This window comes from Eriocheir sinensis, chromosome 49 (assembly GCF_024679095.1).
Source record: "Eriocheir sinensis breed Jianghai 21 chromosome 49, ASM2467909v1, whole genome shotgun sequence".
Taxonomy (NCBI): Eukaryota; Metazoa; Arthropoda; class Malacostraca; order Decapoda; family Varunidae; genus Eriocheir; species Eriocheir sinensis.
The window spans coordinates 7,057,488-7,083,636 of record NC_066557.1 but is presented as its reverse complement, the minus strand read 5'-3'; the positions used below and the strand labels follow the sequence as shown (position 1 = coordinate 7,083,636).

General features: G+C 40.9%; 1 protein-coding gene and 1 long non-coding RNA gene across 6 annotated transcripts; one reads left to right on the top strand and one right to left on the bottom strand.

The window, feature by feature from the left end:
* On the top strand, positions 1–21,169 carry LOC126981782 (uncharacterized). 5 transcript variants are annotated; one of them, XM_050833330.1, is made up of 15 exons: positions 1–605; positions 990–1,051; positions 2,069–2,133; positions 2,831–2,926; positions 4,595–4,736; positions 7,965–8,068; positions 9,440–9,573; positions 10,672–10,885; positions 11,612–11,744; positions 13,204–13,381; positions 13,658–13,764; positions 14,099–14,215; positions 15,598–15,690; positions 15,974–16,072; positions 18,805–21,169. In XM_050833330.1, exons 7-15 carry the CDS (start codon positions 9,444–9,446, stop codon positions 19,042–19,044), a joined length of 1,311 nt encoding a protein of 436 aa, XP_050689287.1. In that variant the 5' UTR covers positions 1–605; positions 990–1,051; positions 2,069–2,133; positions 2,831–2,926; positions 4,595–4,736; positions 7,965–8,068; positions 9,440–9,443; the 3' UTR covers positions 19,045–21,169. The 5 variants fall into 5 exon arrangements, with proteins under 5 accessions (XP_050689287.1, XP_050689288.1, XP_050689284.1 ...); XM_050833331.1 differs by lacking the exon at positions 990–1,051; XM_050833327.1 differs by lacking the exon at positions 2,831–2,926 and having other exon boundaries at positions 8–605; positions 10,667–10,885; positions 18,805–19,960.
* LOC126981783 (uncharacterized) lies at positions 20,401–26,149 on the bottom strand. The gene is made up of 2 exons (XR_007734135.1): positions 25,962–26,149; positions 20,401–20,679 (listed from the first exon to the last, which is right to left on the bottom strand). It is a non-coding gene; the product is annotated as an uncharacterized LOC126981783 (long non-coding RNA).

Here is a 26,149-nt window from a genome sequence, read left to right as displayed (position 1 = left end):
AGATACACGGCCATGATGCCGCCGTCGCCCCAAGCCACACATTATAACAGTTTCTCTCCAAGTCAAATAGTAGAGTCAGGAAATCGGGTAGGAGTGAAGTGTGTGCTGTCGTTGGCTTGGAGCGGTGGCGGTGTCAAGGCCTTGTATTCTGGAGGCAGCCTCACGCACTCTAGTACATAACTTGAGTTCTGTGGAAAGTACTGCTTTGACAGTTCACTGAGTGGCCACGTGTGGCGCTGCCTGTATGGCCAATACGGTCCATTCGTGGACGCGGAATTGATAACCCGTATAAGCGGCTGAAGTGTTGTTGTTTACGTCTACCTGAGCTGCCACACCGGCGGGCCGGCGGAGGACAGCGGCCCCCTTAAAACATTGCACAAAAAGAGCCGTAAAAAGAAAACTGTAATAGTGGAAACAGACAAAAGGACCGAAATGAAAAATGAAAGATGAAAAGGCCAAATTAAGCTAAAACAAAGAAAAGAAAAGAGAAAGCAAAGTGTATAGACAAACATCTCAGTGCAGGGTAAGTGTGTAAGTGTGCCCAGTGTAGTAAGTAAGTGTGTGCCTGAGAAGCGATACAAAGCGGAACGGGTCAAAAGAAGAAGGTAAGACGTTCCCGTAGTGCTCAGTTCAATAGTCATTTATTTTCTCTCATTTACCAATAAATAAAATAACCAGAATGATTATTTACATTTCTCATAACAATGGTATCACTTTTTGTATTGAGGTGTAATTGTTACAAGTCCCAGAGACACAGGTAATATACAATATATAATTGAAAGGTTAGTTTAAGCTTCTTGGGCACAAAGACATAGTTGGCGATGACATTTGGTAAGGATGAATATACCCCATAGCAGTAGCAGATGATGTAATCCCTCCCAAACCAGGCAGAAGCAGAGAGAGTAGTACTTATTCACTAAATCCTACAACTTCACAAATATGAGGATTGAGGACAACTTTAGGTGCTAATATTACTGTTATAATGTTAGCGGCCCTGTGGAGCACTGCTACGGTGGCGGACCGGGGCCTGAAACCTCATCAACGGTAAACGGTAAGCACACACCCAGCATTGTGTAAACAAACGCTTGGCACTGGGCTCACTGTGCATAGGCTACTTTGCTGAATGGCATTGGGCCGTATTACAAGTCGAATCTGAGAAGTTTTGGGTCCTTACATGTAGAATTTGGGATGAATAGCTCTGTAGGGACCCAAAACTTCTCAGATTCAACTTGTAATACTGCCCATAAAGTCAGACATTATGGAGTTTATTGACCTGGTAGCAGCGGGGATCATGCTTCTTATTGGTCCCTCTAAGCGAGAAAAATGAGAAAAATTCATTACTCACACAAACCATTTCATAATATATATCAAAGCATTTGTGATCAGTTGATATATCATCTATTTTGGGGGGGTTTATATCATGGCACAAATTTGGCTCGTCGCGGCTACACGGTAAAGCCACAAATTTGGCCCGTCACTGCTACCGGGTTAAACAAAAATTTACTCTAGAACAGTGGCATAAAGTTGAGTTTGACATGTTGAAATAACAAAGTGGGGTATTACTGTATTCTATCTTCTCACACACTAGGTTAATTTAAGATGCCTAATGTTTCCAATGTCTGTTGTAACATCTATTCACAACTGGCCATTACCATAGCATATTAGTGGAAGGAGCCTGAGCCACGGGATGCTCATGCTATCACATCTCCAGTTCTAAATTTGTGAACACTGCTGAAATCCCTTATTCCTTTACCTCAGTCCAAGCATTTATACTTTGTGTGGAAAGCTGTTGACAGATAGACTGTTGACAGATAGAAAGGCACAAAAAAATCAACAGAACAGTGTCATCCACTGGAATGAGATGTCTGTTCTTTTCTGGAATAATATCTCTGTAACTATGGGGTGTCACATAGTACAACATTTTCATGTGATGAGAGAGATCAAATTGACTTCAGAGAGGTTTGGGGATGATTGTATACTGTTATAAGATTATTTATTGTCACTCTCTTAGAGTCATAACTGTACCAAGTTAGAGGATGAAGCAGATTAATGAGCATTTATGTTGCAGGCAGGAGGGTGACTGAGGACAGCATGCTAACACTCTTCTGCCGTCACCTTCGAGGGCATCCTGCCGTAAGTGCTGTATATTATTGTGAAAGTTTTATGTAATTTTTCACCATTTGGGAAATGAATGTAACTTAATTAAAATTCATTGCGTTAACCCTTGAACAACAGGATTTTCATGGAATGTTCTTGAGAAATAGGAAAAAAAAGCTGCTATTCTTTTTTTGTTTTTTCATATTGTATGAAACATCTTAACTGTGAAGACAGTGGTGAAATCTGTGTTATGACACGTTGTGCAATAGTCCCGCTACAGTGAGTGAAACATACCTGGGGTGTGAGCTGCTGCCACTAAACATTACTCCGGGCAGACAGTTGCACTGCAATCTGCAGGCTGGTGAGGGGAAGGGTCCAGAGGGGGAGCAGCAAATTGCTGTTTTTGTCACATTTTCTCTTTCTTCTTTTCATGGTTGAATGTCAGTAATATGAATTGTTCTTTAGTCTTAAATCATTTGGACAGCATATACCTTACTGACTTCCAGTCCTCCTTGTAGCTGGATGGTGATGGTGAAAGTTTTTAACCCGTACAGTGTCATCTTTTGTCATAGATAGGGCTAATGCCAGGTTGCATTTTTTTCATATTTTTTTTTATTTGCCCCTTAAAATGTAAATAAAATCACAAATCATTTGATATATGCATTATTTATATGTGAGGAATGGAAGCACTGCTACCCTAGAGTTTTCGTCCTCTTATTTTTCTCCATTTCAGACCTCAAGATGTCATACCGGGAAAAGGAAATTTATTTTTAAAAAAAATTAAAGCCTTTATTCTTTCCATTATAAACACTTCCCACAACCCTAAAGCGTGAGTAAAAAAACCTAAAATAAACAGAATTGTAAGTACAATAAAATGGTTGGATAGTTCTGAAAGGTCAGCATAACACTATGAAGCTTTAGACGATCAGTTTTCATTTCTGATTACTCTGAACCGTAATTTACAATTCCACATGCCTTACTGATTATAGAATCAAGGAGAAATTACCTACTAGAAGAAAGTAACTTACCTTCTTGTATAATGATTTTTGTTGGAATGCGTACACTTGTCTAGAGAGGCCATTCCACATCTCTTTGAAAAAAAGACGTCAAAATATTCCTTTTTACTGTCAATGAAAAATGTTATATACACAAACAAAAATAAAGGGCGTAAAATTGGTCAAAAGAGCAAGCGTATATATACGTACTAAACACTTCCCTAAGAGGTACGTATATATATGTACTAAACACTGTACGGGTTAAGGAACTGAGCAGTGTTACCAGTTTGTCATACTCAGCGTAGTTCAATTACATAGATCTTTGGATACAAAACTATAGCACCCACACAAATAACACTAGGTATTTTTATTCAATCAAATTAATTGTCAGAAACATGTTAAGTGATATATTTTTTACAAGAGTGGAGATGATAAACTGACGGTCTTAAAAATTTTATTATTGTCGTTTAGAATAATTATCGCACATCTAGAAATGGCGATTGTGAGATGATGATGAGGGGATGAAGGCAGGATGTGTGAGATAAATCAGGATGTGGGGAAACAGGGAACTCAAAGCATAAGAATCACCTGCTTGTTAAGTACAGGCACCTCTCAGATTACGCGAGTATTGTATTCCTGGTGAGTTTGCATAATGTAAATTTTGCGTACAGTAAACAGTTTTCCCATTACCATAATGTTGTTATGTGTGTTACACACCAGCCCTGGTGCCCTGTGCATTTTCAGACAAAATCAGAATCAGATTTTTGTGTGTGTGCGCGTGTGTGTGCGTGTGAGTGTTGCTTTTTTGCAGAAAATATCACTACTAAATATAATAAAAACTTCAGGCATTGTGGCATTGGCTGCCAGGGGGCAGCCAGTGTTATTGTTTTGGCTGGTCATAAAATGAATTAAATCATATATTTTCATACATTATCAGCGATATTGATAATAATATCATTGATATGAGTATTGTTTTTATTAATATTACTATTATTATAATTATTATTATTATTATGATTTTTATTGTTATTATGATGGAAGAGGACTGAGTTGGTGATCCTTTGCATCACATCTGTGCTTCCTTGACTTACTTTCTTTTATTGGTATTTATTGGAAAACCTTTCATTTAATATTTTTGCCTGTCGAACGGTTCTTCTTGTGCCGTGAACAGAGGCTGTGACCCACATCAATTAATCATAATGTTAAGTGGACAAATCCCTTTTCAACCTGTTACCTTCACACTCAGACTCCCAGTTACCTTAACATAACCCTCGGCTAACTATAAAAATTTAATGTCTGCCAAGCTTCCAAATTCTGTCGCACAAACAAGTAAGACCAGGTGAAAGTTATTATGCATTAGAAAGAGAAATGTTTGTGTTACAAGATAGCTTTCTAAACTTAGCCTTAAAAATGTCCGAAAGTATTTGATTTCTACATGAATAAATGTGATACTTCTTGGCATATTACAATTACTTATAGTACATGAACACTTTATCCCGCAGGATTGCTCTGGCATACTGAGGAGTGCACGAACAACCACCTGGGGCACCCATGGTACTCGGGCGTGTTGCCAGCAGAGCAAGGGTGTCACCCACTACAAACACTACTTGCGTAGTCCTTACTCTATCCTCCACCACCACTATAGTAAGTATTTTGTAGGTACAGGCCATCTGTTTATAGTACCCTCCCAAGTTTCGCGCTTGCTTGTTTTGAAGGTATGGCGCTAAACTCGTGGATCATGAAACTCGGGTATTGAAAACACTGAAACAGCGCTTATTTGTTCTTGCCCATGGATATAATGGACTAACTGGGGGGAATTTAGTAAGTTAACGCTGAAAGTTCATTATAAACAGCAGAAATTTTAAAAAATGTATAATGATACCAACGAACGTAATATACATATGTATATAGTTTTTTTTATTGTATATGTTGTCTTCATGTTGTCTGTATAGCCACACAGCACACTTGGCGACGGACTGTGAGGCACTGAGGCTGCCAGGTTGGCAGTGGGGCCCTGTGGGGGGGCCATATTGTTGAAGGTATGGGTAAAATTTCATAAATGGACCAGTCTCGCACTGGCAGATAAAACTTTTTTTTTCATAGTTTTCGGTATATTAATCAAATAATCTGCTAATTGTTTGTCACAAATCATTAAATGATTGACTTTTTGATGCCTGTTGTGCACCTTCTACCACTCGCCACTGCAGCCGCAGAATAGCTCGCAGAGGGATGTTCAACTTGCTTACTGTTTCTATGTTTCACTCACCGCTCACAAAGATCAGAAGTGGACAAAGTAGAACAAAACCAGGCAAATTAATGTTTTTCCTGCTGTGTATTCCCCCATGCGTGGTGAGCAGCAGAGCCACTTATTTCTGCCAGGAAGTACCTACGTATTTCTCGCAACACTGGCCTGTGCAGTGGACCACTCCCACCTCTGCCCTGTCCCGTCTTGTGTTACCGCCCCACACCACGTGCTAAATAAATATAAACTAACCAAACCCAACTTAACCTAACTTACCTAATGGGCGACCCCTTAAGCTATCACTAAGGCTTCTTTCAGATGTATAGAACAAAAACAAGGGAGAAAATTGAACCACTGAAAACAAACACAGGCGAGCTAGTGGAAAATTACGAAAATATGAGCACATTGTTGAACGACTACTTCCTTTCAATATTCATACAAGAGGATCGAACGACTATTCCGGAAGGGGTTCAGGTGTACGAGGGCGGGGATGGCAATAAATTGAGGGATTACCAGGGAAGTAGTTCAGGATGAAATAGATAAGCTTAAGAAGAATAAGTCGCCAGGTCCTGATGGGATATTTCCAAGGGTATTAAAGGAATGTAATGATGTACTCAGTGACCCACTAACTGACATTTTTAAGATGTCGGTTAATACTGGTTATGTGCCCAGCCCATGGAACGTAGCTAATGTGATGCCGATTTTCAAAAAGGGGGACAGGTCAGCTGCTTCAAACTATCGCCCAATTAGCTTAACATCAGTTATAGGCAAGATGCTGGAGTCCATAATAGTCAGGAACATTTGGGAGCATCTAGAGGAACATAGCTTAATTCACGACTCGCAGCATGGGTTCATGAAAGGTAGGTCATGCCTCACCAATTTCTTGTCTTGTCCTTCTACAATAAAGTATTTGAGGCGGTAGACAGAGATGAAAATTATGATGTAATCTATCTTGATTTTAGTAAAGCGTTTGACAAAGTTCCTCACCAATGACTGTTGCTTAAGTTACAGGCTCACGGAGTAGAGGGTAAGGTTTTGAACTGGGTCAGGCGTGGATTAGCAATAGGAAGCAAAGAGTGCAATTCAATGGTAAAAGATCTGACTGGGATGTGTTACAAGTGGGGTCCCACAAGGTTCGGTATTAGGTCCACTTTTGTTTATTATTTATATCAATGACTTAGATACAGGACTTAGTACTGATGTCAGTAAGTTTGCAGATGATACCAAGATCGGTAGAGTAATTGAGTTGGATCAGGACGCTAGTATTCTCCAGGATGAACTAAACAGATTGTATGACTGGGCGGATAAATGGCAGTTGGAGTTCAATGTGGGGAAATGCAGTATTCTGAGTGTAGGTAGGAACAACCCCTCACATAACTATTGCATAAATGACACTCTCATAAGCAGGTCTGGGTGCGAGAGGGATTTAGTGAGCTCTGATCTCCATCCAAGGGCACAATGTATTCAAGCTAGAAATCGAGCAAATAGGGTACTGGGATTTATTTCAAGGAGCGTAAGCAACAGAAGCGCTGAAGTCTTCCTCAAACTATATTTAGCATTAGTTAGACCTTATCTTGACTATGCAGTTCAGTTCTGGTCACCCTACTATAGAATGGATATCAAAATGTTAGAATCGGTGCAGAGGAGGATGACTAAGATGATTCGGGTTGAGAAACTTGCCATACGAGGAAAGACTCAAACAGTTAAACTTGCAATCTCTAGAAAGGCAAAGGGTGCGTGGAGACACGATCGAGGTTTATAAATGGATGAAGGACTTTAATAAAGGGGATATTCATAAGGTTTTGTTGGTAAGAGAACCGGGTAGGACACGAAGTAATGGGTTTAAACTGGATAAATTCAGATTCAACAGGGACATAGGCAAGAATTGGTTTACTAACAGAGTGGTGGATAAGTGGAATAGGCTTAGCAGTAACGTGGTGAGTGCCAATACAATTGTCACATTCAAAAATAGATTAGATAAGTTCATGGACAGCGATATTAGGTGAGGTTAGATACACGGGAGCTTAGGTTCAAAGGAGCTGCCTTGTACAGGCCTATGATTTGAGGCCTCTTGGAGACTCCTACATTCTTATGTTCTTGTGTTTGTTACTGATAGGGTGGCTACCGCAGCCCCCCCAAATTGTCATTGTTTACTTCCCGGCAGTATTTTTGACTTCCAGTGTATCTTGCCTGGAGGGAAGCCCAGATCTAGCGTCGTTGGGAGGGGGTGAGGTAACGCACCCCCCGTGGTATGCCCTCATTGACTGTTTGATTGTGGCGATGTAAACATGTTTGGTTGAATGAAATTTCATGGGGAACTTTCTGAACATACGCCAAGTATCCGTAATTTCCATTTATCCGTCACCCTTGAATCACTGGTTGCCAGCTCCTAGAAGTTTTACTGTAACAGCAAATCTTGTTGCTGTTGTTAATATCGGTTTATCAAATTAAAGTTATTAGTTGATGTATTTTGTTTTTAATGTTTACTGTCTTGTGTTTATGTGGGTTTAGAATCTTCATTTTTAAATCATAGGTTCATTAAATTGAGGGTTTATGATACTGTGATCTGATACCTGCACAAAGTACAACACACTTAATACTGATGTACTTTTTTGTGTTTATTCAAACAGAAGACTTGGGGACTCTTGCAGAGGCCAAGTCTTTCGTATACAATTTTCCCCGGCTGAGGGGTTTGGAGGAAACACAGCTGGACCACATCCTTAAGCTGGTGAAGGTGAGAGACCGGCTCCTCTACTACAACAATTACCATTGGGCAAATTTACTTTGTTATCATTATTTTCTACACCAGTTCTGACTATCTTGTACCACTCAAAGTATGCTGCAAGGTTGCTTTCCTTACTATCTTTCATTGCTATTTTTTTAATTGAAGAACTTGAATCAGCATTAGTGCATGAAATTAAATCCTGCCAAAACTATTAGTATCATTGTTAGTTGCTCAAGCGTCGTGCCTGGGAGGGCGTATGGAGGCTTCTCTTTTTTGTACACATTGGCTAAGTAAGAATGAATTTTGAAAAATGGTATTGAAAAGAAATAGAACTGCAGTGTGACTGGGTGTTGCTTGAAATGGTAGGCCACCACCACCCCAAAGATCTGCTAATTGAATCAACAGTGCAATGGGGAGAAGAGAGACGTGAACTTGAAACTTGAAGCTAGACTAACACAGCCACGTCAGGTGAGATACTGGAGAAATTCTTGGCAGTGTGGGATGCCAATGGGAGGACGTGAGTAATAATTCCCAGAGCACCATCCGGCCAACCTCTATGCAATTACAACTAAGGGGAAAAGGAATATTTAACCCCTTCAATATGACTGGGCGAAAACGGCACCCCACCCCGTATCCGGGCTGGCCGCACGTGCTAAATTTCAAACGTCGCTTCTGATTATAACAAGTTTTCAGCCATAATTTCAACATAATCATCATGTATTATATATAAAAACATGCAAAATTAAATGGTGCATGTATGGGATCACCTGCATACTGCCCCCATTTACATGTATTCCTGTGGGAAAAACGGGTGTGTTATTTGACAACTCACTACTCAACCATTTGCTTTGGAACACAACCTTGCCAAATAGTGTAGGATGCTTGTATCTCATGTGTAGATAAGGGGAGGCTGTAAAATACTGTATACACTCACATAAACATTTTTTAACAAGTTCTCAAGGCAAATATTAATAGGTCAGCATTTGTAGTGATACTAGTTGGTAAATTTATTCTTCAGTCAGACATATAAACTATAACCCGGTAGCAGTGACAGCCCAAATTTGTGGCTTTACCGTGTAGCAGCAACGGGCCAAATTTGTGCCATGATATAAACCCCCCAAAATAGATGATACATAAACTGATCACAAATGCTTTGATGTACGTATATTATGAAATGGTTTGTGTGAGTGATGATTTTTTCTCATTTTTCTCGCTTAGAGGGACCATTTAGAAACATGATCCCCGCTGCTACCAGGTTAAGAGGGATTACTGACTTTTACATTAGGTCACCTTTTACATGAATGTATTCCACACTGGTGTAACACAAACAGTGCTATTTTGAAGGCTGAGTCTATAACGATGTTAATTTTTCATCCCCAGGAAGATGGCTACTGCTGGAAAGAAGTGGAACTCTCCAAGGAAGTTCTTCTCCTCACTCCAGCAGAGTACAAGCACCGTGTCCAACTGCTGCAGGACCTGTCAGTCTCCCAGCCGTCACTGCACCATGTTGTGTGGTGAGTTGGCTGCATGGAACCTCTCCTAGCTGTTACTGCATGGGGCCATTTAAAATTTACCCAGCACATTTTTTGGTATTATTTAAAAAAAAAACTCCCCTCTTGTAACACATGTTCAGATCCCCCTAGAAAATTATATAATGCCAACTAGTATCTTCATATTTTTCAAAGAGGCCAAAATCTAAGTACAGTTGACCCACAGTACATTGGACTAATTAGGTGCACCTAACATCACCATAGCCGATCCAGGATTCAGGACGTTTCCTAAGGTAGAGGAGGTAGGATTATAATTGTATTTCATAAAGAAACCTTATAACCAAAAACTAACTAAAATTATGAGTATTCTTTTCTTGATCACAACATTGAATAAACAACAGAACAATAATATGAAAATACGTATAGCCACTGTTGCCAGATTGGCGTACTCAGAGAACAGTATTTACCTGTTTCTGACGCCTAACTGTTGCCAAGAAACATCAGAACCTAACTCTTTTAACGATAACTGTAAATTAGTTTCGTTATTGGAGCCCAGAAGACAGTTTGGAGGTAGGAAGGCGGGAAATATAATCAGCTGAGTACGACAATCTGGCAACGTTGACCTGGCTGTAGCTCCGAGGCCAGAGGCAGCGCGCACGCCTTTTTGAGGGTATCAGATACCTGAAATAGCATATTTTTATTGCGCAAAGCAGGTGATGTAGGTAGGTAATTGTGACTTTGTGAGCTTTCATACTTATCTATTTGTGAATATTTCATGGTGGCAAAATTTAAATTATTAGTTTCATTTTTACTAGTGACACGAATTTGCGACTGTTTTTCACAATAGAATTTCACTCCAATAAGTGAATCAGACCCCACAGAAATATTACCAGTGTGTGTATGAACGAATACAAAGGTAGGTACATACTTTGATTTAACTCTAGGATCAAACACACATTATGTACTCATGATCAGACTTTGAAGCCCATTTTTCAAAACATTGGTCATGTGGCATACATCACTTTGCTTGTGGGCGCCTTATACATACGCTTCCTCAGTAATAAAACTATTTAACAGAGTGGAATATGCTTATGCTTCACCTTCTTATTTCTTTCAGGACAGCTTCAGTAATGGGTTGTACTGTGAATGCCTTGAGGAGCAGCATCACAAGCATCTTTGACTCTGACCCTCTGGAGCACCTTTTGTCAGCTGGCAGGCTTGACCTCAAATTGTCAGAGTCTACTTTACAGGCTGCTTTGGACCTGTGCCGGAGAGATGATCAAGTGACTCTGAAGCACCTGTACCTCTTCTTGCTTAAACATTACTTGGCTGCCAGGTAAGCTCTAAAGCCTTACAAGATCTCTAGAATCACAAGACACAAATCGTCACCCTCATAAAATAATCGCCTAAGTCATTTTTCAGTGGTTTCCGGGTTTTTGTCTACATCAATTTTCCATCATGTGACGCCCATTTCTGTATAGTTGCCTTTGTCATTCAGGGTTTGAGTGTTCTAGAATTGGCCTTCTCATTCTTCCTAAATCTTAAGGCAAATGAGATAATGACAGTTCTTTTCTGATTTCCTGAGAAGTAAAAAATAATGACTTAGGCGGTTTGTTTACGAAGATGACAAAATGCCTCCATGGCAAGAATAGTAGTGTTAGCAACAGCTACTATAAAGTGCCTTCTGTCTTCAGGAAATTTTCCATAAGGCATTATGGTTTTAGAAGAACATGACAAGTCTGCAAGAGGCAAGTTGCTTAGTTGAGCTGCTCCTGCAAACCTGACAACACCTATTCTCTAGCCATGAATTTTTTAGCCTTTTCTTAACCCAGCTGCTGCGATTGGCACGGATTTGGCCTACCCTGGTAGCCTGGTAACATATAGTCCCAGGTCTCTCTGCCTCTGTGGTGGATAGTGGAGTGTTTTCCATGTGATATTGGTGTGCTGGATATCCCCTCCCATGGTGCAGGACTTTACATTTTCTTCATTGAATTGTAGCAGCCACTTTTTTATTATCCTCTTCATAAAGTTTCCTCTAAATTGTGCCTTTTCTTCCATACAGGTTCTCTGAGGATGCAGACTCAGTGGGAGCTTTTCTGGATGGTGCCTCCCTTCGTTCTCTGTGGAGGCCCTTGAATCATTACTCCAGGTTGTGTGACGTCTTAATTGACTGCCTTGGATGCAGCTTTTCTGAGGTGAGTCTTGTTTATCACTTGTCATGGTGTGGTGTTGGAGTTAGCAATATTGAAATTGCTGAGTTGCGACAATAAGCTTCACCTGCTATTGTTTGTCTGTCTGATTGGATAGGGGGCTTGAGGTAGCTCTCACCCACTCATCCTAAGACATTGTCCTTTCCACACTGCAATATTCTTTGTAGCTCACTTAAATTATGCACTAGTTACTTGATTTATTCATCGCTAGACAGTAGAATGAAAGTAGATTGCTACTCTGAAAAATACATACACACAAAAAAAATCAGAAATAGATGAGATAGTAGTACAAGTTGAAGTCAAGAGATGAGGCTTTAAATGTTTATGCCACTTTTTATTCCATGCACCTGTCTGCCCTTCGCTGCTGTTTCCCTCACCTCACCTTCCATTCTTCCATCCTTACATAAAACAATCCCTAAATATTTAAACTCAGTCACCTCCTCCATTCTCTCCTCCCCTAACCTTATCCTACACTTTGTTGTACCCTCTGCTCTAACTCCGTACGGGTTGTAAAATCAATGACCTGTTCTCTTGCCCTCTCAAATACCATAACCTTACTCTTTCCAGCATTCATTCTCAGCTTCCTCCTCTTACACACCCTGTCAAACTCATCCACTCTCCTCTGCAGCGTCCCCTCATTCTCTGCCAACAACACTATCATCTGCAAACAGGCCCGCCACTAATGACTCCTCTGTACCTTTCACTTTCAGCCTTGGACCAAGCTCCCCCACTCTGGCTTTCATTTCTCTCATACAACCATCCATGTACACATTAAAAAGCCATGGTGACATCACACACCCCTGTCTCACACCCACACCAACACCAAAACTCTCGCTCAACTCACCCTTCATGCGTACAGAGGCACTCACATCCTTATAGAAGGAGCGGATTTCCTCCAGCAAAAGCCCTCCCACACCATATATCCTTAGAACATCCCACAACCCCTTCCTGTCAACCTTGTCATATGTCTTCTCCAGGTCTATGAATGCAGCAAACAGCTTCCTATCCTTGTCTATGAATTTTTCAACTAACAATTTGAGTGCAAATATTTGGTCTACACAAGGGTCACAACCCCTCCCTTTCCTAAAACCTCCTTGTTCATCGCCTACACTTTTCTCAGTTATATTCTTCATCCTCTCATTTAAACCCTTCCATACACTTTTCCTGCCACACTGAGTATACTTATTCTCCTGTAACTATTACAATTACCTCTGCTCCCTTTTCCTCTGTACAGCGACATAAACCACTCTTTTTTCCCTCTTTTCACTATCACATAATACAGTACTCACTTTACTTTACTGTGTGTGTGTGTGTGTGTGTGTGTGTGTGTGTGTGTGTGTGTGTGTGTTTGTTTGTGGTTTGTGTGTGGGGTGGGGGTGGGATTACAGTTTTGCCATGGCATGCACTGCTACAAACTAACCCTAAAATCGTTATCTTCCCAAAGATACAAGATCAGCCACGGCTGTTGTTCTTAGATCCAGACAACACGAAGGAGATCTTGCAAAGGTTCTCTAGCATGGGTGGTGTCTCCACCAAGGAAGTGGTCAAAGCACATCCAAGGCTGTCGCAGATCCCTGCGTCTCACTTGGACTCTTGGTTGAGGCTGCTTCACAAGCACCAAGGTCAGTTAATTTTATAGAAAAGGTAGCAATGCAAGAGATAAAAAAATGCTAAGCAGTATGGTCATTATAACATAATGTAAGAGCTCCATCTCATTTTAAAATTGATACCATACAACAGTGAACCCTGCAAGGCCATGATGTGTTGGGTTCAGGAATATACTCAACTAAGTAGAAGTAGACCCCAAAAAATTTAGCTATTATTATTTTTCAATTCTTTTTATATTACATAAGTATTTACAGTATTTATTAATAATGTTCTTTTGCCTTTCTCTTTAGTGTGGAAGTTCTCCTACACACACCATGCGACAATAATGTTCAAATCCAGTTCCTTCTCTGAGGTTGAGAGGAGATTAGAAGCCCTTCAACGACTCCAGGAATGGGAGGTGAGGGGTGGGATAGGTTATCTTAACTTAGCTCATTCATCCAGCTGTCAGTGACATCTGATTACTTCCCCTGATTCCTGCAGATCACCTCTGATTACTTCCCCTGATTCCTGCAGATCACCATTTATCAAACAGTTTTAAAGGGAGAATGAACAGGTTACAGCTAAGTGAGCTTGTTGCTGACTGTCTCAGGCTGGGATGGAACCCAGCCCCACAGATTTGTAGCTAGGCTTGCTAACCACTACCCCACACAGGCATGTAAATGTCTATAGCCCCTGAAGTAAATATATTGTTTATTCTTTGAAAGATCTTTTACTCTGTTGTTTTGTTTCAGGTGATTATGGCATCTGATAGACTCTTTGAGATCCTAAGGAGCCAGAGACACACAAAGAGGCTGATAAATGCTGCAGAATCAGGACAGATCATCTCCAGCATCTCCCTGGCAATTGGGGTATGCTGTATAACTTAAACCTAAGTACAGCCTCTCAATGAAATATAAGGCTCACCTAATGGGTGCAGCTTTGTTTTTACAATTGGTTCAGTGAACTGCCTGGACAGTGTGATCAAATGTGCACGCACGCACGCACATCTCTTTCTCCCTATACCAGTCTAAAGTTTTCTTTCCCTCCATCTCATTCTTCCACTTGGTCAGTCCTTCTCCCACATCCACTCAATCTTCAGCTTCATCCTCTCTTCTTGTATCCTTTTGTTGTCCTGTGTAGCCTCTTGTACTTGGGCCCTCCTCTTGGGTGACTAATTATGCCCACCACTGCAACACTCATGCCTTTTCCTTTGGGTGCCTTCCCAGTGTTGGTAACATCTTTCAGAGTGTCCCTCTCGCAAACTTACTCCAGGGTGTTTTCACCGCCCTCATGATCAACAGTCCATCTTTCAGTTAAGCAGCTTCGTGCTCAACTCTTTTCTTGCGATTGCTGATCTGTGCACCGCTCATGCTGGTCTTGGAAGGCCTGGTCTTGGTCTTGTTCTTCTTCTCATTCTCAGAAGGTCTGGTTTTGGTCTTGATCTTGGTCTCGAGGTGGTTGGTCTTTACTACAACACATGCATACTCCTCATGAAGGATGAGTAGCTGCTGTGTTCTTGCCAATTGGGATCTGGGCTGTGAGTGTCATCTACAACCCACCTCCTGACCTGGATCAGGCAGTTTAGGATCCGTATCACCCAGATCATAATAATCCAGATTTTACAACCAGATCAGTGATCTATAATAGATCATCATTAAAGGTTTTAACAGTACCAGCTATGCAACTCAGTACTGGCACCAGACTAGTCAGTACTGATACTGGTGTGTACTGCCAGTGCAGCGTTCAATATTCTTGATACTGGCAATCCATCACACAGCCATTTATAATCATATGCACGTATACATTGCCCTTTCCTTAAGAACAGCAGAATCATCTGCGGGGAGACCATAAATGTTTGGAGTGGCGCTGGGAAAATTCCCTTGTGGCCACCTTTGTGCAATTGCAGGAAAATCCATGAATGTGTGAATTCCTGAATGCTAGTTAACCTGCAAATACAGGGGACAGGTGTTCTCATTTAATGCTATACTTGTGTCGCTTTGGTCATGTGGACTCCTATCCTCTCATCTGCATAGGCCAGTATTTTCCTTGGCGTTTGTTTTGTATGGTTAGAAAAGACCCTGAGGGTCCTCTTTCGTTTGCCGCACTATTCTGTTTTAATAATTTCTTGTTGTATTCTTTATATCACTTTTCACTTCCCATACAGTTTTAGTATATGTTTCTCTGAGATTAGTCTTTCCTCTTTTCATTCATCTGTATGCATTCTGCACATTCATTTTTTGTTCTTTTTCAGCGCCAGGAGCACTCTGGACACAGGCAGTGGTACGGCATCACCCCAGAGGTTGTGTCTTATGTTGCCCTCACTCTTGACTTGCCCCCCGACCAGGTACAGTGGGACGTAGATTTAATATGATAGGTCCTAAAGAAAACCTTGTCAAACTGATTGAATGCTGACCAAATAAATGGGAATTAATTTGCTTGGCACGTGAGAGAAAAACCATACTAAATATATTGCCAAACCTCACCATTCACAATGATGCTGAAACAAACTTATGTGCAAATGGGCAAAATATCCCAGTCCTCCTTGACTGCAAATGTAAGGCGGTGGCTGAGTGCTTAGCGTGTGGGGCCCACATTCATCACACCATGGACAACATTTCTCTTTGCAGGTTCGGGACTTACTGACAGATGTCTTTACCCCATTTGGAATTAATAACACCAAGACTGTTCTACGACTGCTGCTGGATTATGGCTTCACCCGGGAACAGGTTAGGCTATTAGCGTTTATGATAAAACCTATATCCAGGTGTAAGATGTAGTTAGGTCAGTTACAGCAGTGCCCTCTAATATACAAGAAAATGGGCAACAGAAACTTTCACAGTTTGCATGGATGATTATTGCACAAGAGTCTGTGCCTCGAGATTTGCCACGCAACTTTATATTTGCCTCCTATACCATTAAAATATACAAGAGGAAGTCATTGTGTGTCTAGCAGCGACGTACATCTTCCTCCCCACTCACTGGTGTGACGGAAGGAGGGTCTCCCTCCCTTCCCTCCCTCCAGTAGGGGTTGACAATTGGTATGGCCTTTAACAATTTAGCCTGAAATATCCCCTACATTCTTGTGTTTCCACCCATTTTTGCTGGATTACATAATGAGTGGAAAATATACAGAGGGCAAAACAATGCCTGCTGTCACTGATCTTTACATTGCTGGGCAAAATGAAGCCTCCTCTTCCTTTTTGGGTCATTTATCAGTGTCTTCTTCTGCGTGCAACAACACCTGCAGCCAAGGTCACGTTGCAGAGTTTCTTACACTGCTTGCAGTGACACATCACCAAGGAGAGTATGTTTTCTTTCTTTCAGTTTCCAGGTTATAATGCAAGGGTTGACGTCAAGCAATCGACTTAACACATTCCTGCTTTGTAAAAAAAAATTTTGGTTTCCCTGGTTATTTCTTGGGGAGTGTGACCATCCTCTCTCTGCCAGCCTTAAATCAGTGGATCAAGTTTCCCACTATTCTAAGCTCCAGTCCTTTTAGCTTGCAAATTTCATTATTACTGTGCCCATCTGTATGTTTTCCAGCCATTATTTAATCCAGCAAAATTGGGCAGAAACACAAGGATGTAGGGGAAATTTCAGGCTAAATTGTTCAAGGCCAAACAAACTGTCAACCCCCACTGGAGGGAGGGGAGGGAGGGAGACCCTCCTTCCGTCACACCAGCGAGTGGGGAAAAAAGATGTACGTCACTGCCAGACACACGATTACTACCTCTTGCATTTTTATGATGGTATGGGAGGCAAATATAAAGTTGTGCGGCAAATCTTGAAGAACAAGGAGGCTTCAGGAAGGGAAGGGGATGTGTGGACCAGATATTTGCCTTCAGGATGGCAGTAGAAAAATAATAGCAAAAGGAAAGAAACTATACGCTGCCTTCATGGATCTATAAAAAGCTTATGACAGAGTCGATTGGATGGCATTGTGGGATGTATTAAAGATATATGATGTGGGAGGAAAACTGCTTAATGCAATAAAGTCTTTCTATGAGGATGCATCTGCATGTGTCAAAATTAGTGGAGAAAAAAGTGAACATGTTGAGCAAAAAGTGGGCTTAGGCAGGGGTGTGTCATGTCACCATGGTTGCTCAATATTTATATGGATGGTGTTATGAGAGAAATGAAGGGCAAAGTTGGAGAAGTTGGAGTAAAAATGTACGCTGAGGGAAGGAAGTGGGTGATGAATTCAATCCTGTTTGCTGATGACACAGTGCTCATTGCAGAAAATGAAAGTGACTTACAAAATTTGGTCAGTGTTTTTGATAGGGTATGTAAAAGGAGAAAGCTGAAAGTAAATGTCAACAAAAGTAAAGTGATGGTTTGTGAGCGGAGTAGAAGTGACGTTGTAGATTTTGTATGCCCATATAGAGTGGGAATTGAATGTGAAAAAAATGCAAAATAATTTTGAATGATGAAGAAATGGAGGAGGTTAATGAGTTTAAGTATCTTGGATCAGTTATGTGTAAGCATGGTGGTACGGAGGGAGAGATAAGAGAAAGGGCATTGCAAGGAAGAAGGGTGGTTTATTTATTTATGGATTGAAAAATGAGATAGTTTTAAGGGTACAGTACCCTCTCAAGTTTCGCGTTTGCTTCGTTTCAAAGGTATAGCGCTAAACTCGAAGATCACGAAACTCGGGGTATTGAAAACACTGAAAAAGCACATTTGTTTCAACCCATGGAGAGCTGACTTTTTCCACTTTGCTCCCTTGTTATCTCAAAATATGCACCTTGAAAAAAGGAAGATAATGTAATGGAAGAGAACGGGTCGTTTTGAAGCCGCAATTGAAGGTGGCTGCCTTACTATTGGCTGACAGTTCTGAAAACACGCTTGTAATTTGCTGAGGGTCCGATGACGTCATCGACGGCATTCACCCAGTCAGCAGCCTCGCTACCTTAAGGCAGTGTTACACTGGCTGTTTTCTTCCAACCATTGGGGCTACGGGCAACCATGGTTGCCCGTACACCCAACCAGGAGCAAGTTGCCAGCTGTTTGTAAGCTGGTTTCACAATGGGCCTTTTTCTTTCAACCATGTTGGCAGTAGGGCCAACCAGCAACTCCAACTTTTCTGGGTGTGTGTCACACATGGCCAAGGTTGGTTGCCAGTATCCACAACATGAACAAAGCAGTCGCCCTGTATTGACATGGCGCCGATGGTAGGTGGACCTGAGCCGTACATGTCAAAGCAAAACAAAACTCGGGACGATAATGCGTGAAAGTCGGGATGGTAAGAATTTAGGACTAAGCGCGAAACTCGAGTATCACAAAACTCCAATAGTGTGAAACTCATGAGGGTACTGTAGTTGATGTTCTTACTTAGATAGCAGTATGATAGAGGCAATCAGCCTGGAACTGCCCAGTATAGAACTTAAATTAAAACAATTCTTAATTCTTTAATAGTTTTAGAGTGTAAGAATGTTTCGTAGCAATGTACCATTCCCAGGTGGTGGCAGGAGCCATGGTGCTGAACTTTGAGGCGGGTGTGGTGGAGCAGACACTGAGAGACCTGCACTCCAGGCCTGAAGTACAGCCTTTTGCTGAGTGGATGGAAAACCCATTCATGCTGCACCTCCTGGCCTACTGTATCAAGAAGGACATCCCTCACCTGGACTTGCCCATCAAAAAATTTAAGCTGGAGACTGTTGACCTTTCTATGCCTAGTTCTAACAGTAGGGATTGCTGAAACAGGCTCTGTATCATAGTTGGTATTGTGACTGACTACAAAGCTGGTGACACAGATTTGATTTGGCTTATAGATAGTTTGCCTGTGATGTTACAGCCTGCATCAAAACAAAAACAAACCAGTGCCTTGACATAACTTCTACTCTGTCAGTGGATGGAGGCCTGCATCCTTGTGGCATTTTGCAGCATTTTACATTATCTCCAAGAATTTAGGAGTGTTTATGATCCACTCAGGCATGCATGTGACAAAAACTACAAATTAGACTCCAGGTGCCATATAGTTTTGTAAATGGTGAAGATGGTAAAGTGTTGGGATGCAGTAGGATATTCAACTTGGCAAGGATGAAACTATTTTGTTTTATGGATTTCTTTCTATCTTACACCTGTGACAAATGAAAAAAGAGCAAGGAACAGATGATGAAAGACAACAGAGCAGAAGAGCAAGATGGATTGCAGGAGTCAAATGAGTTGTAACAGGAACATCAACATAAGAGAGGAACTGGGAACTTTCTCCTTTTGGCACACTCTACATACACAGTTCCTAATGGGGTATTTGCACAATTGCCAGCCAGAGTGTCACCACCAACTACGTCTTTGTGCCCACAAAGCTTGAACTATTCTCTCAATTATTGTAAATTCCCTGTGTTTCTGTGGGACTTGTAACAATTACACCTCAGTACAATAAGTGATACCATTGTTATAAAAATGTAGTTGATCATTCTCATTGCTTTGTTTATTGGTAAACGAGACAAAATAAATGACTATTGGAAGCTTATCCTCATTAGAAATCTTGCATGAAAGTCCATCAAAATCAAGCAGAATGGACCTTTTAAAAACTCTTATTTATATTACGATATTTGCTTAGTATTTGTTTAGGGTGTAAAAAAAAAAAATAAAAAAAAATATAAAAAAAAAAATCGGTCACCTTTGATGAAATTTATGAAGAAGCCTTAGGGCTATTGGAAGCTTATCCTCATTAAAAACTACTACTGTAGGCAATGTAAATAGTTGAGGTGAGTTTTATTATCTGATAGTTTATCATTTATACATTTTTATTTCTTGAGAGTCTGAGAAGATTTGAAGTTCCTGGCAGTATACCCGGGCAGGTGGGGCTTGTTGCCACGGTAGGCAATCCACCGAGGAGAGGGACAATTCTGACTGCAAACCTGTACAGGTGGGGCTCGTTAGCCATAGTAGGCAATCCACCTGGGCCCTCAGCTGAAACATGAGGTTGCCTACAGGAAGGGCATCCAGGGCAGAAAAAGTCCAGCCTCAAACCAAGATGAAAGACAACGTCACCCTCATCAGCCTGTCCAACCCAATAAGGGAAAATAAGGATGTTAAACAAAGAAGTTCATATTGTTTAGTTCCATGTTGAGTTTTAAGATTAGTGTCTTATCAAACACCTGTACTTTCCTGTCCTTCTTTGAAACACAAACAAAAAAGAAAATAGGAACAGTGATTCCTAAACTATTCCATCCCCTTAAGCTGGATCCCTCCCGGCAGTGGCTGGATCCCTGGCCAAGCAAGTAAGGATGCTGTAGACTGGCTGTAGGTGGGCGGGTGTCTGACATCTCCGTTGCCCAGCACACACCCGTTGGTTCAGGAAATATTCACTTTTCTTTATGTAGCTCATCTGTTACACGAGATAGGTAAATTTGGTTGACATCATTGAATTAAGCAGTAATTTCACAACCGTATCATGATTGTCAAAACTCAATAGGGAAAAAAATATTATGTTGAGTTGGAGTCAGAGAATTAACACTTAATGTTCATGTGACTTTACTTATTATCAACATTTGCAGGAATTATGGAACCAATTTTAGAGTAAATTCTTTACACTGTTTCCTGTGGTTTGCCTGACGATTTGAGGGTTAGTAGAAAATATAAATTTATATGACAACAGAAGAGCAGTTGGCTAAGTAGAAAAGAGATATTACTGCATTAATATTTCCAAACTTTACTGTTTAGTTTAATGTGATGAGAACATTATTTGAGTAATAAGGGAGTAGAAATTAAGGTCTATCAATGCCTCACCAACCTTCCATACAAAACTTATATAGCCAAAAAATAGAACAAGTGAGATGTACATAATATCTTATATAAAAGTGATGAATGAAAATTAACTCTGAAGTGTTTTAATGACCACTGCTAACACCTTGATATTACTTATAGATAGTAGCCTGTAAGATAATGATGAGTATATGTGTGTGTGTGTGTGTGTTCACCATGGTTGGACCAAGCAATAATCACGATCGCCAGCCAGTACTTACTAACTGCGATAAAGGAGTTCACAAGCGACGTATCTGGGTATGGCTGTAGCTTTACACCCCAACACACCCGGGAGGTGGGACACAACCCTCGACTGACACTCAGTGCCCATTCACTGCTGGGTGGGCAGGGTACACAGATTGGAGGAAACTGCCTATCCATCTCCACTCCGCCGGGGAATTGGACCCAGAACCTCTCAGGTGTGAGGCGAATGTGTGTGTGTGTATATTTACCTAGTTGTAGTTTTACAGGGCCTGGGCTTTACGCTCGTGTGGTCCTGTCTCCGTATCTACATTTATCCAACTTATCCTTAAAGCTTTGCACACTTCCTGTCAGTACTACATCCTCACTTAGTCTGTTCCAAACTTCAATATTTCTTTGTCTCTAGTGTGTGTGTGTGTGTGTGTGTACCCTTTGAGATAATGATAAATGTGTTATTCATTATAGGCTACCTCCTCAGTGATAAGAATTTCTATTGAGCAAGTGGTCCTTTATTGAGTCATACCGTGAACTGCTGAGTGACATGTGTGAAGAGACCCTTAATTAACCTTGCCTGACTATAACCAAAACAGTCACTATACTTATGTAACCAACTCAGTAAATTCATTCATGCTTCCTTACTAATGAGACTTAACTAACAAATTGAACCCCTCCCAGACCTCATTACCACACTTACATTATTAGTAAACTCAGCTTATCCATATTTTATCCTCCACAACCACACTCCTCCTCAACCACACTCCTCCACAACCACACTCCTCCACAACCACACTCCTCCACAACTTCCAGGCATCACCTCCACATCATCCACCCCCACCACACTCTCCACCACTCCACCAACACTACCAAGGTCAAACTGAACTTAGTTCGCCTTCTCCACCGACCACCACGACTAGCATATACTGAGAGAGAGAGAGGAACCATCACTCAGTGTTCATAAAGTACAATTAACTAATTTTTATATAGCTATTTCGAACCCTTAACCACACAGCACCTGCATCAACAGCCTTCAAAACAAGTAATGCTAACTGATCTTTGTAATAGTTGGTCATTATACGTACTATATAGTGCTATTGAGAAGCTTTGAACAGAATCAACACCACCACCACCATTATTAACAACCTATAGTTACCACCACTAGTACCGTCACCACTACTACCAGCCCTGCTATAACCATCACCACCGCTTCCATCAATACCTCTACAATCACCATTATCTACCACCACTCCCATCACCATCATTACTAACAATCTGCAATCACCACTACCATCGATATATATATATATATATATATATATATATATATATATATATATATATATATATATATATATATATATATATATATATATATATATATATATATATATATATATATATATATATATATATATATATATATATATATATATATATATGGTATCAAAAGAAAGCAAATTAAATGTATTATTCATAAATGGGAAGAAATAGGGTTGAATACTAAATAAGAAATAACATGTATAATAAGGCGCTTAATATAGGTTGATTTATATAGTGAAACGATTATATAAAAATAGTAACTTTTTATATAAATATCTTAAAATGATATTAATACAAGATAGACAACATATTGAAGTGTTCATATATGAATTTTTATGCAGATATATTAATTTTTGCGGCGCGTGAAATGAGTCAGATTCGGCGAATTTTCGTCGCAACATCTGGTCAAGGTCGAGCAAAAACTACTGAAGCTAGGAAGGCGTACTTGGTGGCAAATGAAAGCTCTATTAATAAATTAATAATAAGAAAAAAAACTGGAGCAAAAAACTAGGACGTGTCCAAATCGGGGCAAAAGTGCCGAAAAAAAGGCTATTTTGTGACGGGTCGACGACAAACTTGGAATCGAGGTATCACAAAATCCTTCGAGCTGGTCTAACTACATTGCCAAGAGGGGCTACATGCCAAATTACAGCCTTCTAGAGGCAATAGCAAGGCCACACTAGACAAAAACGGCAAAGTGTCTGGAGTTCGTCAAAATCGCTCTCAAAAGGGTTTACGTTTTGAGCTCTAGCGACGAAACTACTGGGAATAGGGAAATGTTATGCATCATATTGGAAAGCACATTGGTAGGGCTAAATTATTTGTTAAATAAATTTTTTTGAAATTAAAAAAAAAAGTGGGTTTCAAGGTTGGGATCTCAGTTTTTTTTTCAGTCGTTCGATTTTTTAGCCTTTCAAGTAGTTTTTAGCCCGGCCGCTTACTAAAAAAATATAGCTCTCTTTCATTTTGCCGTCGATTGATACCAAAAACATCTGTAACCCCAGAAATAAGGGAGTTATGGCGATTCGCACCGAAGCGGTTGATTTTCCAAAATTCGCGACTTAATGACAAGGGGGCCGCAAAATCAAGAGAGTCCGCCGTCCATTATTTGAGATGTCACTGATATAATGCATGTTAGAGAGAGAGAGAGAGAGAGAGAGAGAGAGAGAGAGAGAGAGAGAGAGAGAGTGGAGGTGGTGAGAGGAGAAAGGGAAGGCAGCGTCACGCTTCCCATGTTCGTATGTCTGGATGGCTCATGCCGGGCTTCGCCATCAGAGCCAAGAGTAAGCGAATTAATCATCCATATATGGAAATGCACTATATTGCCGAAAATTAGGGCAGGGTGTCGAAAAAGCTGTGCTAAAATGCCGTACTGATCCAACAGTTTGTTTAGATATTTGCGAACGAGTCATCACGGCCTCTTGAAACGCCTAACAGTTCTTACAGACGTGATTCATCTTATTTTCCTCAGTGATTCCTATTTTACTGCATTTTTCCAGTTTTCTGAGCTTTTACAATTGGCGGTAAATCTTAGGAATAGCGGCTCCTAGCGGGTACGCATTTAGGGCACGGTGTGGTGGTAATTACAACATTTCTAGCACGCACGACGGGGTTTTGACAAGCGGACAGGCGTGTTTATGTCACAAGGGTGTATTGTTCCGCGCGGGCTTTTCTCTTTCTTCATCCCGGAGCTCGCAGTCTCATCGCCCATCGATTAGGAAGAAATCGTGAGGCCAGCGTGGAAAAATACACCCTTGTGACATTTTTTTTTTTTTTTTTTTTTTTTTTACAGCAAAGGAGACAGCTCAAGGGCACAAAAAAGTAAACATTAATAAAAAAAAAAAGCCCGCTACTCGCTGCTCCTAAAAAGAATCCGTCTGTCCGCTTGTCAAAACCCCGTCGTACGTGCTAGAAATGTTGTAATTACCACCTAAACGCGCCTAAACCGCCCTAAACGCGCATCCGCTAGGAGCCGCTATTCCTAAGATTTACCCAATTAGCATTAATGAGACAGAAACGAGGATTGTAAGTCAACGCACGGAATGAACCACCAAACTGCTTCAGTGAACCAGCAGTCACCCAACACTATTAACACTACCATACATGCCCTTTTGTATTCACTTTCGTGCTTCCTGTTTCATTGCTTTTTCCTGGTTTTCTACACCACCTCGTATTCATGTAACTTTAAGAGACGATGATGTTAAGGGTCCTATTCTTAAACATATCGGTTCCCAAGCACACACATATTAGACAAGGGTTTCTGAAGAGTTGTGGGCATTTCTAGGGGTAGTTTTATGATCCTGGTGGTAGTTTGACCCTTCTGTACCATGAAAAATTCGTAGGAGTTTGGGGCATTTTCAGTTGTAGTTTTATGATCCTGGTGGTAGTTTGACCCTTCTGTACCATGAAAAAAAAAGATCAATGTCCTTTGCAGCCTTTGGAAATAGGTGCTGTTAGAGGAAGGGCTGAGAATCCAAACCCAAGGATTTCGTAGGAGTTTGGGGCATTTTCAGTTGTAGTTTAATGATCCTTTCAGTAGTTTGACCCTTCTGTACCATGAAAAAAAAAATTAATGTCCTTTGCAGCCTTTGGAAATAGGTGCTGTTAGAGGAAGGGTCTGAAAATCCAAACCCAAGGATTTCGTAAGAGTTTGGGGCATTTTCAGGTGTAGTTTAATGATCCTTTCGGTAGTTTGACCCTTCTGTACCATGAAAAAAAAAATTAATGTCTTTTGCAGCCTTTGGAAATAAGTGCTGTTAGAGGAAGGGCTGCGAATCCAAACCCAAGGATTTCGTAGGAGTTTGGGGCATTTTCAGGGGTAGTTTAATGACCCTGGTGGTAGTTTGACCCTTCTGCACCATGAATGTAAAATAAACTCATGAAAATCCGATTAATCTCCTTTTCGTCCTTTGGAAATAGTTGATGCTAGAGGAGGAAGCGTCTGAAAATATCGACCCAAGTGTCTCGAACGAACAAAACAAACCACCGAAGCGCCTCAGTGAACCAGCCCTTAAAAAACCTTTAATAACACTACCATACGTGCCCTTTTAACCTCTGCCAAGGCTTACCTGGTCACCCTGAAGCCCCTTGCATGCTCTTAAAGGCGAAAAGAACAACGAGAGAAGGAATTAAGGAATGGGTAATTATCGAGAATCACTACGAGCCTCCAAAATACGATATTACGCCTCCATATTATACTTAAGGGACGAGATACATGTCCCTTAACCATGATATGAAGGCGGAAAAAGCTTAAAAGTAAAGAAAAAGTGGTAACGGTAGTGAAAAGGCATATACATTCATACGTACAAGGAATGGTTGACAAGCTTTTAAGTGAATCTCGACACGTACCTTCTCACATTTCGCCTCTTTTCTCCTCTTCCCTGCTTCTATCTTGACCTCCATCGCCACTGTGAGTTAGTAGAAGGTCTTGGGTTTCTTAAGCTTCCTGGTGGTGTCTGTGGGCGCTGCAGGAGAGCCAGACGAGAGGAAATAGGAGCGTCATGTTGTTTCCTTCTGTCCTTCTCTCAAAATGGAGT